The following is a 13186-nucleotide window of genomic DNA, read 5'->3' on the forward strand; positions in this document are numbered from 1 at the left end:
ATCTTGCAAGTGCAGAGCTAAACCATGTTGACACACACGGACTGCCTGGACATCTTGTTAAGATGTGGGCTCAGATTCAGGGGCTGTGGATGTGGCCTGGGATGCTCCCAGGGGTGTGGCTATTGCCTGTCAGAGGATCACATGTAGGGTGGGATGCTGATAAACTACCCACCTGGCCTAATTAAAAATGAGCTTCTTGCAAGCACTGGCCTAACCCTAGCCCTTCCCCATCGCCAACCACAGCTCATTCCCTCTTCGTATTTATGTCTTTCTGTTGTTTTTCTCAGAAAACTCTGCCCCTGTTGGAAAATCAAATAAAGGAGACTCACCAGAGAATAACAGAGGAGTTACAGAAGTATGGCAAGGACATCCCAGAAGAAGAAAGTGAGAAAATGTTCTGTCTGATAGAGGTGAGGACTGCCAGTGGCGCCAAGCCAGGGAGTCGTACATCACTGTCCACAGGGATTGTGGGCGTCACGCTCATCTGTCTTCACTTCCCTAAAGCTGATCCAAATGCGTTCTGCCCACTTAGCACCAAAACGGGCCCGGAGTTAGAAGGCGGGCAGGGAGTGGTGGACCACCCCATGCGTGCTATTGGCTCTTCCTCAAGTGCGTTCCCTCACTGGGGACCCCCCCAGGCTGTGAGGGGAGTTTGGGGTTGTCTGCTGCCCAAGCTTCTTCTCTCCTGTCCTCCCATCTGGCCTGAGAGACAGCAAAGAGGGACTCACCCATGCACACGACTGCCAAACTCCCTTGCTCTGTTTGGAATATCTCTGCTGATTCTTTTTTTTCTTCTTGGCAGAAAATTGATACATTTAATAAAGAGATCATCTCAACAATAGAAGGGGAGGAATTCGTGGAGCAGTATGACTCCCGACTGTTTACCAAAGTACGAGCCGAGTTCTCCAAATGGAGTGCTGTGGTTGAGAAAAATTTCGAAAAAGGTGAGTCTGAGGCACCATGGTAAACATGTCAAGTTGAGCTGAGTCCAAGGCTGGGGGAGGTGCGTGATGACGGTGGTCAAGGACGGTCAGAGTAAGGACTTGGCAGCGTGAAAGCCACATGTGCTGTTTCAAGTCCCTGAACTCAGGCCAGCAAGCATCAGGTTCAGACTTCAGAGGACACCTGGAGAGAAGATGCAGGTTCAATGGCCCATGCCAGTCATGACTCTTAGAAGACTCAGTTTTCCCTCAACAGGGAGCAGGTGAGCCTGCCATGTATGTCATGCCCTTTGTGTTCCCAGTGGTGCTGCCCCTGAAATAATCCAGTGGGTAATCCACTGAGGCCTTGAAACCTGACGTGTCCTGTAATGGATCTTATAGTCACTGTTTAGTTGCTCAGTCATCCGACGCTTTGCAACCCCACAGACTATAGCCTGCCAGGCTCGTCTGTCCGTGGGATTTCCCAGGCAAGATTAATGGAATGGGTTGCCATTTCCTCCTCCAGGGCAACCTCCCAACCCAGGGATCAAACCCATGTCTCCAGGTTGGCAGGTGGATTCTTTACCACTGTGCTACCTGGGAAGCCCTTATAGTTGCAGTGGCGAAAAGAAAATACAGCAGCATCTTGGGTACCACCTTGCATCATCAAATCCTCAAGAGTCTAAGAAAAGTAGAAAATGTGATTTGAAATTTTTTTTTACTATTTTAAGAAGCCTAAAGGACTGCAATACACCAGGCTCCTCTGTCCTTCACGATCTCCCAGAGTTTGCGCAAACTCATGTCCATTGAGTCTGTGATGCCACCCAGCCACCTCATCCTCTGTCATCCCCTTGTGCTGCTTACAGAAGCCAAGTCCGTGAGCGGAGAGTTGTACACCTGCTGTGCAGCGTGTTCTTATGTCGGGGAGGGGGAGCACCATGCTAACCCCTTTCAAAGAAAACAACAGTCTTTGGCTTCCAGAAGCTCCCTCGTGGCATTGCCTGTCCAGGTTTTTATGGCAAAAGTGCTTATGGCAGACAGCCTGTGAGAAAAATGGCTCATTTTTTAAAATGATAAATTCCTCCCAACAAATGATCAGTTCCATATCACTGGGTGTCCAAATGTAAGAATTGATTTGGACCCCTACTGCACCTCCTATCCAAAAATAAACTCAAAATGGATCAAAAACCAAAGTGTGCAAGCCAAACCTGTAAAACTCTTAGAAGAAAGCATAGATTTAAAACTTTGTGACCTTGGGATTAGGTAGTGGTCTCTTCAGCTAGGACACCTGAAGCAGAAGCAACACAAGGGAAGAAATGATATATTGGATTTCATCAAAATTTAAAAGTTGTGTGCATATCAAAGAACACTATCCAGGAACACGATCAAGAAAATGGAAAGACATTCCACAGAACTGGAGAAAGTATTTAAAAAGCATGTATATGATAAGGGTCTAGTCTTTATAGGACTTCACTTCCTAGGTGGTGCTAGTGGGAAAGAACCTGCCTGGCAATGCAAGAGACCTAGAGTTGTGAGTTTGATCCCTGGTTCTGGAAGATCCCCCGGAGAAGGAAATGGCAACCCACTTCAGTATTTTTGCCTGGAAAATCCCCTGGACAGAGGAGCCTGGTGGGCTACAGTCCATAGAGTCACAGAGAGCTGGACACAACTAAAGTGACTTAGTACTCACTCACTTGTATTTATAATATGTGAAGCACTCTTACAGCTCAACAACAAAAAGAGAAATAATTCAATTTAAAGATGGACAAAGGATTGGAATAGACATTCCTCAAAAAAAAGAAAAAATACACAGGTATGGCTAATAAGATTGTCTTCCCAGTGGTCAGTGGTAAAGAATATGCCTGCCAGTGCAGGAGACATGAGTTTCCTCCCTGGGTTGGGAAGATCCCGTAGAGGAGGAAATGGCAACCCACTCCAGGATTCTTGCCTGGGAAATCCCATGGACAGAGGAGCCTCAGGGGCTACAGTCCATGATAGGTGGCAAAGAGTCAGACACAACTGAGCACCCGCACACACATGGCTAATAAGCACGTGACAAGATGCACAATATTGTTAGCCATCAGAAATGCAAGTTAAATCCATCTCACACGTACTAGAGTGGCCCTTATGCTAAGTGGAAGAAGTGAGACACAAAAAGCCACAGGATATACAGTTCCATTTACATGAAATGTTCAAGATAGGCAAGTCCATAGAAATAGAAAGTGGATTAGTGGTTTCAGGGGCTGGATAGAGGGAATGGGGAATGAGTGCTGATGGAAACAGGGTTCCCTGGGGTGGTGGAAATGCTTGAGAATTAGATAGTGGTGATGTTTGCACCACTTTGTGAATATAATAAATATATACTTTAATAATGGTGAATTTATGGTATGGCAGTTAAATCTTAATTTTTTTAAATGCCTTTCAGAAAGTATCTCCTAACCAAAAGCGGGTAACCAGGCTACCATCCCTGGTTAGTTCTTCAAAAAGAAGGAACCTTAGTCCTTCTGAATCATCCTCCCCCCCACCCCATGAAGGAGGTTCTTCACACCCTAGTTTGTTTAGAGTAAAAAGAATTCCAAGAATATAGGGAAAAAAGTAAGTGCTTTATGTGGTAAACAGTGATAACATATCACATTAATAATCCAACTGTATTATCCCTCTGGTTTATAAGTACATTTTACTCCTACTGCAACCTGGGAATATATGCTGAGTCACTGACTCCAGCTGGCGTTACGGTCATTTCTTTATTTTTTTTTAAGTGGGTCCACCTCGAGGGGCATGTGGGATGCTAGCTCCCCGACCAGGGATCAAACCCTCGCCCCCTGCACTATGCCCACAGAGTCCTAACCACTGGACCGCCAGGAAAGTCTCCATTTCTGTTTTTTAAAGTGTCTGCAGGTCATAGTATTCTATGATACAGTTTTCTTTACAAAATCAAATTTGATTTACCAAATTTCCTACTCAAGTTACCTTTTCCAGAATATGTCTTGGGACTTCCCCAGTGGTCCAGTGGTTAAGACTCCACCTTCCAATACTGAAGGTGGAGTCCAGCTGAACCAGGGGGCCCTGGTTCAGTTCCTGGTCAAGGAACTAAGATCCCACATGCTGTGGTGTGCAGCCAAAATTTTTTTAAACTGTCTTAGTAAGTTTCTGCATTTGCTATTTTTCAGTGTCCTTCCCTGGCTTTACACATGCCATCTTGAGATGACTAAAGACAGTTATCTCAAAATCTGTTTCCTTATTGCAATCCTTGAATCTTTTTCAATTTGAAAATCAGATTTGATTTTTTTTCTTGCTCCTCTGTATTTTCAGGAAGGTCAGAATGCTACTGTGTTCAGCCAAACCAGCAAGGTTATTTCTGCAAAATAATTCAGAGCTATCCTTTCCTTCTGTAGGTTATGAAGCCATACGTAAAGAAATCAAGCAATTTGAAAATCGGTATCGTGGCAGAGAGTTGCCAGGGTTTGTGAATTACAAGACGTTTGAGACCATCATAAAAAAGCAGGTCAGAGTTCTGGAAGAGCCTGCTGTGGACATGCTGCACACGGTGACAGGTGGGTTCTTGGTTTTACTTTAGGCATTTTATCAATTTTTCTAGGACAGGGTCAAAGCCAGTACCTCCTGCTGGGGTGTTTTCCAACACAAGCAACCCAACCAGTCTTCTCCAGACTGTAACTGGGTGTCCAACAATTCATTCCCCTTCTGACACTAACTGCCTGGAGTTCACACAGACCCACAGTTCAGCTCACAAGACCCGCCTCTGTGGATGGCAGCTCCGTGTCTGAGACTCCTGTACTGCTGAGTGACCAGCTATAAGTCACAGTTCCCACCACCCACTCCTGGGATTCCATACTCAGCTGAAACAGCTCACAGAACTCAGGAGCATACTCTACTTTACTGGTTTGCTATAAAGGATTTGCTTACCTTTACCAGTTTATTAGTGGGGCTTCCCAGGTGGCTCAGTGGTAAGGAATCTGCCTGCCAATGCAGGAGCCGCAAAAGACATGGGGCTTCCATCCCAGGGTCGGGAAGTTCACCTGGAGAAGGGAATGGCAACCCACTCCAGTATTCTTGCCTGGAGAATCCCATGGGCAGAGGAGCCTGGCAGAGATTAGTCCTGGGGTCACAAAGAATGGGACAAGATTGAGTGAGCACACACACACACACCAGTTTACTGGTGTTGGATATGAAAGATTGCAAGTTTGCAACGAAAGTTTGCAGTGAAAGGTTGCAGATGAACGATATGCATAGTGTGTGATGTGGGCGGGTCACAAGTACGTCTGTTGGAGGAGTGGTGACGGCGGGACCACCCTTTCGGCATGTGGTCATGTTCACCAGCCTGGCTATCTTTGAGCCTGGTCATTAAGGGTTTTTATGAAGGTATAATCAATTATACAGCTTCCCTGGTGGCTCGGATGGTAAAGAGTCTGCTTGCAATGAGGGAGACCTGGGTTCGATCCCAGCATCAGGAAGATCCCCTTGAGAAGGGAATGGCAACCCATTTCAGTATTCCTGCCTGAAGAATTCCATGGACAGAGGAGCCCCGAGGGCTACAGTCCGTGGGGTCACAAAGAGTCGGACATAACTAAGCTATTAACACACACACACACACACACACACACAATCAATTATCCCATGGGAGCATAATCAATTTTTAATTCAATCTCCAGCCCTTCCCCTAGCCCCCAGAAGTTGGGGAGAAGGGGGAAGCTGGGTTGGAAGTTCCAGGCTTCTAATCAAAGGCTTGGTCTTTCTGGTGACCAGCCCCATCCTGAAGCTGTCTAGGGCCACCTTGTTAGAACAAGCGATGCGCCCGTCACCCAGGATATTCTAAGGGGTTTAAGAGCTCTGTGTTAGGAACCAGGGACAAGAACCAGATGTATGTTTCTTATCATACCTCACCTCCCTCTACTCCACCACTTTGCATACTTTACAATCTCAAAACACTATTGTTTATTCGAAATCTCTGAGAAGTAAGGTTGACTAAACAGCTGCACATGATGGGAGTGGGCTGTGCCTCTAAAGTGCGGCATGAGCCTGAGATGGTGTCACTGTGGTCACGTGCCGACCACAAGCCAAGTGGGCACTGTGGAGGAGACGCACAGTCCCCCGCAGTACTCAGCACGCCCTTCTCCTCGGGAATCTTCGCTCCCTGGTTTCCTGTTTACTGCTCTGAGCTTACTGAATCTCTTTTCTGTCATCTCCTTGGCCGACACCCTCCTCACTCAGGCTTCAGCTGTCTCATTTTAGCATCGAGTCGTAATCTTGAGGATCCGTGAACTCGTAGGGGTGAAGGGAGGACAGCCTTTTCACAGTTGATAAGACACGTATTTCTTTTTTGTTTACTTTGCCCTTTTATTTATTTTTGGCCGCACAGGGTCTTCCCTTCTGTGCACAGTCTTTCTCAGTAGCCGCGAGCGGGGGCTACTCTCCAGTTGCCGTGAGCGGGCTTCTCATTTGGGTGGCTTCTCTTGTTGAGAAGCGCGGGCTCTAGGGCCTGTGGGCTTCAGTAGGTGCAGCACGTGGGCTCAGTAGGTGAGGCTCATGGGCCCAGTGGTTGTGGTATACAGGTTTAATGTCTCCTCGGCTTGTGGGATCTTCCTGGACCAGGGATCGAACTTGCGTCCCCTGCGTTGGCAGGCGGACTCTTATCCATTGAGCCACCACGGAAGTCCAAGTGGCTTCCCTGGTATTTCTAACTAAATTTTACCTTCAGGCTTAATAACTATAAACCAGAATCTGTAATTGTGTCTTGATGATCAATCGTGCATTCTTCAGTCAGTCCTAAAGAAAATTCTTGTGTAATGCTTCAAGGCTTTCTGAAAATTCTTCAGAAAACATTAAAAAGTCTATATATACCTATTTCTGTTTAGAAAAATGTGATATGTAGCCAAAAGATTTCCAAGCATAGCAGCCAGTGGTTAGCACTGGTCCAGTGGTTAGGACTCTGCACTTCCATTACAGGGGCGAGGATTCACTCCCTGGTCAGTGAACTAAGATCCCACATGCCTCACAGTGTAGCCAAAAAAAATTTCCAAGCATAAAGATACTGTACATCACACTAAGATAACATTCTGTGAGGAAGTCAAGTGGAGATATCAGTTTCAAAAATGAAATAATGTAAGTTTTCTGATTGAAATGAGAGTTTGTTCACCTATTTGTTTCAAATGGATAACAGAGCTATTTTGATTCCATTGATGTATTTTAAAAAGTGATGTGTTTTACTATAAATATTAATGTATTTATAATAACAGAAATTGCATTCTTTGCAACTATTTATACTTGGGAAGAAAATGTAAACATCAGATAAATATTTCAGTAGACATATAGATTTTTAAAATTCCTCCAGGATGTTTTTGAGTAAGAAAGCACACCTTCTTCCTTCAGAAAGAAAGAGAAGATTGGGGGTGGGGAAGAGGGAGGCAGGGAACTGTTTCTGTTGTTTTACCCTCTTATTTTTTGCAATTTATGAAGTCATGGGTCCTTCCAGCAAGACTTGACTTTTCTTTCTTTCACCAGATATAATCCGGAATACCTTCACAGATGTTTCAGGAAAACACTTTAATGAATTTTTCAACCTCCACCGAACTGCCAAGGTAAAACTGACCATTAAGTTACTTAAAAAAAAAAATGTAGGCCTGACATTAGAAAACAGATTTCTTAGATTAAGACTGTTCAACCTTTATTATGTATTTGGAGAAGCAAATAGTCAAGATCAATAGTGAATTTAAGATATGAGCGATGATGTCTCGTTAAAGGCAGTAAGAGGGAGAGAAAGAGAGAAACAATTCAGAAGGAAAATATTTAGTCACAGGAACAGAGGAGAGCCACAGTAAGTGTGGAACCCTGTTACAGCTGAAGAGACTGGTCCTGAACCTGGAAACTCATCAAGGAAACCAAATAGGAACGACTCGTCCGATCTAGGAACAGGGGCTCCCCCTTGTCCTGGCTTGGGCTGCATAGCTAATACCACTGCAGACACTTAATATTTCTCATAGTCCAAGAGACTGGAATCCCAGATGGAGGTGCTGGTGGCCTCATTGGCGTCTTCACGAAACAGGAGGCTGGGGGCAGAGGTAGAGAGAGAGGTCCCTGGGATCTCTTCTCAGAGGGTCACTAACCCATTTGTGGGGGCCCCACCCTCATGACCTAATTACCTCCCAAAGGCCCCCCACCTCCAAATTCCATCCTGTTGAGGATTAGGCTTTCAATGCATGAATCTGGTGGGGACACGAACCTTAGACCCAGCACCCAGCAGAGATGGGAAGACTGGCTCTGCCTTTTGCAAGCCAGAGGTCTTGGGGCTTCTTAACCTGCCTGGGCCTCTGATTCCTCATCTACAGACTAGGACTAAGAGTGCCCTCTTAGTCAGAAGGAACATAGAGAAGAAGATTTAGGACCACACTTGGCATCACACTCTTGCATTCAGTGAAGCCAGGGGGTCCAGGTAACTTTCTGTGTGAAGGGTCCCCTCTTTGACTTTCTGGCAGCCAGTTCCTCTAAACCCCAGGAACATGGAATATGTGCAATTTGACTGATGGAATCTGGCTCCCATCTTATCCCTGTGAGCTCTCTGGTAGAAAAATATTTCTCCTCCTCAGATGGAAAAGTCTGTAAAAGGGAAAAGGAAAAAAGCTGGAAATCAGGCCTGAGAACAGAGCCCATGCAGGTTCCCAGGCCCTGGGGATGCACGGTCTGGTCATCTGTGTGGCTCAGGCTTCCTGGGAAACTCTGACCCTCAGCCAGAATAGGAAGTCCCACTCCCTACCCAGAGAAGCTGTTGTGGGGACAGAAGGCTGCTCCCAAGCCACCAGCTCTGTTCTAGATGGCACCTGCTAGGGGTGGCCTTTGCAGTGGGGCTATTGTCCTCTGACCCAATGCTTTGTTTCTAGATGGAAATTCTGTTGTGTTTCTCCTTTGCTATAGTCCAAAATTGAAGACATTCGATTAGAACAAGAAAATGAAGCCGAGAAGTCCATCCGACTACATTTCCAAATGGAGCAGTTGGTCTACTGCCAGGACCAGGTGTACCGGCGTGCATTGCAACAGGTCAGAGAGAAGGAGGCAGAAGAAGAAAAGAACAAAAAATCAAACCATTACTTCCAATCCCAGGTCTCAGAGCCCTCCACAGATGAGATCTTTCAACACCTGACCGCGTACCAGCAGGTGAGTCTGCTAGTCTCAGGACAGTGCTTCTCATCCATTCTCTGTCTCTGAGAATGAAGAGCCTGTCTCTTCAGTCTTATCCCTGTAAGGGGACCACCAGCCCCATCTTTCAGCCCTTGGTAAGCCTCTGTAGGAGCAATTCAATCAGACATGGAAAGAGTTGTTACTTAGAGCCATCTGCATCTGGTTTGGGCTGGCTGTGTGGCCCCAGTCAAGTTATTTAACCTCTCTGAGCCTTAGCTTTCCTCTCTAAAAGGAGGTAAAGTGGTTACCTCCTCCCAGGGTTCTTGTGAATATTCAGCAGGATAAGTGTAGAAGGCAGTGACCACTGGCCCTGGAGAAGCTGCTGTTCACAGAGACCTGTACTTTGATTGCTACCCTACCTTTGGGGCTTCCCAGGTGACACTAGTGGTAAAGAACCCACCTGCCACGGCAGGAGATGTAAGAGACGTGGGTTCAACGCCTCAGTCGGGAAGATATCCTGGAGGAGGGTGTGGCAACCTATTCTAGAATTCTTTCCTGGAGAATCCCACGGACAGGGCAGCCTGGCAGGCTGTAGTTCATAGGGTTTCACAAGAGTTGGACATGACTGAGCAATGTAGCACATGCACTTTATGTTTCAAATAACTTGAGGGTCCATCTAATTCATCTGGGGAAGGATGCATAACTCAGAGCCCGGGGGGATGTGAAAGTCTGGACAAGAAGACAAATGGCAACCTCCTGGTTTACCAGATGTCTCCATCACTTCAGGCAGAGCATCTCACACCAACCATGCTCACATGTTTCCAGGATCTTCCAGAGATGCAGATGTAGCAGTAGCGGGGCAGGTCTGAGATGGGGCACAATTCTGCATTACTGACGGGCTCCCAGAGGATGCCATGCTGCTGGATGGGGATACACTCTGAGCAACAAAGCTCAAACGGTCAGACTCTGCAGACCTTGGGATGTGCACGGGTGTGTGTGAAGCCAGTAAAGGGCAAGGCGAGGGCAGCCCTGTGCCCCCTTGGTTTCTCCTGCAGCCAAGCTCACCCCCCAGTGCTGCCTGGCAGAACCTTTGAGAGTGAGTAATACACACACACTCATACACACATATTAAAGCCTTCACCTGATTGGGTGAGGCCCACCCACATTCTTGAGGATGATCTTTTTTTTTTCTCTCTCTCTTGTATTCTTTGAGTCTTGCTTTCTGTCCTGGTCATCTGATAGTACATCTTATATTTCGTAATAGACTACAGAATACTTGAAGAGTACAATTTAAAGAAACAGAATCATAGAATATAGAAATTTTGACAATTTTCTGCACTATGCTATTGTCAAAAGCAGGAAAGAATGCCAACTAGCAAGGCTTAGGACAGTCTAACAAGAACCATAATGAAGACAAAGAAATTGTGTTAGGAATGAGGCTACAAGTCCATAGTAGCTTTACTTACTTAAAATTGACTGATTGGAGCTATTAACCACATCTACAAAATATCTCCACAGAGATACCTACATGAGAGTTTCATTGAATAAGTGGGTCTACAACCCAGTCAAGCTGACACATGAAACTGACCATTATATCTAGGGAAAGGCTAGGGCTTGTTTTATATCTATAAGTATAAACAAAGGAACTGGCTTATACAATTATGGAGGCTGGCTCATCAAGTCCAAGGTAGGTAGGACAAGCCATGCAGAAAGCCAGGCAGGTGCGGAATCTGCAGACCACAGGCCAAAGTCCTTCTTCCTCAGAAGAATTTCTACCTGCAGTGGAGGAGTTGACACCTTTGTGCCTTTAAATTTCCTACCCAAGAACATCAGGAGACCCCTGATGTTCCTCCTTAAATATCCTTTTGGGGAGTCTCAAAAGTGTTTAAACTTCTCTTTGTGTAGGTGGTATACACGTCTGGAGTTTATTCCTACTTCTTATCTCATCTTTGTACCTCCTATCAATGAGATTCTTCTTCCATGACATCTCATTTGTAGATTTCTGTATGTTGTCTTACATTTGTCAACTGTGCTGATTCCTTTAACTGTCTGTGGTGGTTTTACATCTGTTTCTCCAAGTTTTCCCAACAAACACTCATCCCTCTGCAGACAGTGGTGGTTTTACACTCTCCCTGATCTTTCCAGTTTTTATATCTCAAACTTTTCTTGCCCCTTTAGTGCGACTTGAAACCACTGTAGACCAGCAGACAGCCTTGCCCTGTCCTGACTTTAATGAGAACGCCCTACTTTTCCTATCAAGTATGATCCTCACTGGATAAAGTCAAGATGTTAGCAGGGCTGGGTGCCTTCTTGAGGGTCTAGAGGGAGAATCTCTTTCTTTGCCTAGTCCAGCAGAAACAAAGGAAAATAGTCAAGTAAAGCAAATTAATATCGGGTTGGCCGAAAAGTTCATTTGGGTGTCTGCCTTTTTTCATTTTTCTGATTAAATTTATTCTTTGGATAATTTTTTTAGTAGACCAAAAGGAAGCAGAGGACGTGGGTGAGGTGGGAAGCAGGTATTGTCTCAGGAAGGACTCCCTCAGGAAGAGGGAGAAAGGAAAGTTGAAAGTGACTTCCAGCGTGCTTAGAACTCAGAGGGCTCCCTTCTGTGGCTTTTGATAGCCCACCTCCTTTTATGCTAAATAATTTCAGCCTTGATTTAAAACAAAAAAAAAAGAGGTTATAGAATCTTTTAGGGAGAGTTGTAAATGATTTTAAAATGCAGGTTTGTTTAAATTTATTTTTAATTGGAGGATAATTGCTTACAATGTCGTGTTGCTTTCTGCCATACAACAAGAAGAATAATCTGTAAATACACATATGTCCCCTCCGTCTTGAACCTCCTTCCCATTCCCTCACCCCCATCCTACGCTCTAGGTCATCACAGAGTATGGAGTTGAGCTCCATGTGTTACATAGCAACTTTCCATTAGCTAGGTATTTTACACATGGTAATGCATATGTTTAAATGCTACTCTCAGTTCCTCCCACCCACAGACTGTCCACAAGCCTGTCCGCTGTACTTTCTGTACTCTGTGCATTTACCTTCCTAGGGCACGTTTTGCCCTCTTGCATCAGAAGTAACCATTTAGTGGTCTGGAGAGGCTGGCGGGAGCCCAGAGTGGGGGTTGGTCCCTAGCCTGGTGCTGCCCAGACCACAGAGGATGCGGGTGGGTTTGAAACCCAAGCGGGGACTGTGCACCCACGGGGTCTGGGTCCCTGCCGGGGTGCCGTGCTGAAGTCAGGGTGTCCTGGCTGCCGCGGCCCCTCACCCTCGTGTGAACTGCGCCTTCCTTCCTCGCAGGAAGTCAGCACCCGCATCTCCGGCCACATCCCCTTGATCATCCAGTTCTTCGTGCTCCGGACGTATGGCGAGCAGCTCAAGAAGAGCATGCTGCAGCTGCTCCAGGACAAGGACCAGTACGACTGGCTGCTGAAGGAGCGCACCGACACCAGAGACAAGAGGAAGTTCCTGAAGGAGCGGCTGGAGCGGCTGACCCGCGCTCGGCAGCGGCTGGCCAAGTTCCCGGGCTGAACCCGCCCTCCGTGTAGCCCCGGGTCTCCAGGGAGCGGACAGCCGACAGCTCCCCTGACGGCCGCACGCCCTCAACTGCCCGTTTCACAGATGCGTCAGTGGTCAGCCTGCGGCCGTAGTCTCTGCTGTCTCTTAGTGAATAAGCACACTGGCTTCAAGCATCAGGTGATTTCCTTCGATGCTTCATGCCCACCCTGCCCCATCCCTGAACTCTCTCCACCCCTCTGTCAGTTAATGATCCCCACACAGCACTGTAGAAGGGTCATTCCAATTGCTGTAATAGCCTTTCACACCCCATGTTTTAGGAACATGAGTGCCATACTTGTGAATGCATACAGAAGCCTGTTTCTTCAATATGTAATACACTTCTTTCTACCAGACATTTCTCTGACACTTTCTTTTCTAATGTTTATTTATTTTATTGTTATTTTGCTCGCACTGAGTCTTCATTGCTGCACTCGGGCTTTCTCTGATTGTGGCGGGTGAGGGCTACTCCACAGTCATGCTATGTGGGCTTCTTACAGCTGTGGCTTCTCATTGTGGTGGCTTGTCTTGTGGTGCACGGGCTCTAAGGCACGTGGGCTTCAGTACTTGCAACACGT

General features: G+C 46.4%; 1 protein-coding gene across 4 annotated transcripts in view; it reads left to right on the forward strand.

Moving 5' to 3' along the window:
• The window catches only part of MX1 (MX dynamin like GTPase 1), a 32392-nt gene extending 19426 nt beyond the window's left edge, over positions 1-12966 (forward strand). For 2 of the 4 annotated variants that reach the window (XM_027546663.1, XM_027546673.1), the window contains exons 11-16: positions 288-410; positions 803-944; positions 4316-4474; positions 7440-7516; positions 8847-9086; positions 12354-12962. In XM_027546663.1, coding sequence (XP_027402464.1) covers positions 288-410; positions 803-944; positions 4316-4474; positions 7440-7516; positions 8847-9086; positions 12354-12584 — 972 coding nt within the window. In that variant the 3' untranslated portion in view covers positions 12585-12962. Of the gene's footprint in view, positions 1-287; positions 411-802; positions 945-4315; positions 4475-7439; positions 7517-8846; positions 9087-12353 lie in introns of all 4 variants that reach the window. The other 2 variants (XM_027546683.1, XM_027546654.1) reach the window with 2 other exon arrangements.
• Positions 12967-13186: the final 220 nt, after the last annotated feature.

This window comes from Bos indicus x Bos taurus, chromosome 1 (assembly GCF_003369695.1).
Source record: "Bos indicus x Bos taurus breed Angus x Brahman F1 hybrid chromosome 1, Bos_hybrid_MaternalHap_v2.0, whole genome shotgun sequence".
In the NCBI taxonomy this organism is placed as follows: Eukaryota; Metazoa; Chordata; class Mammalia; order Artiodactyla; family Bovidae; genus Bos; species Bos indicus x Bos taurus.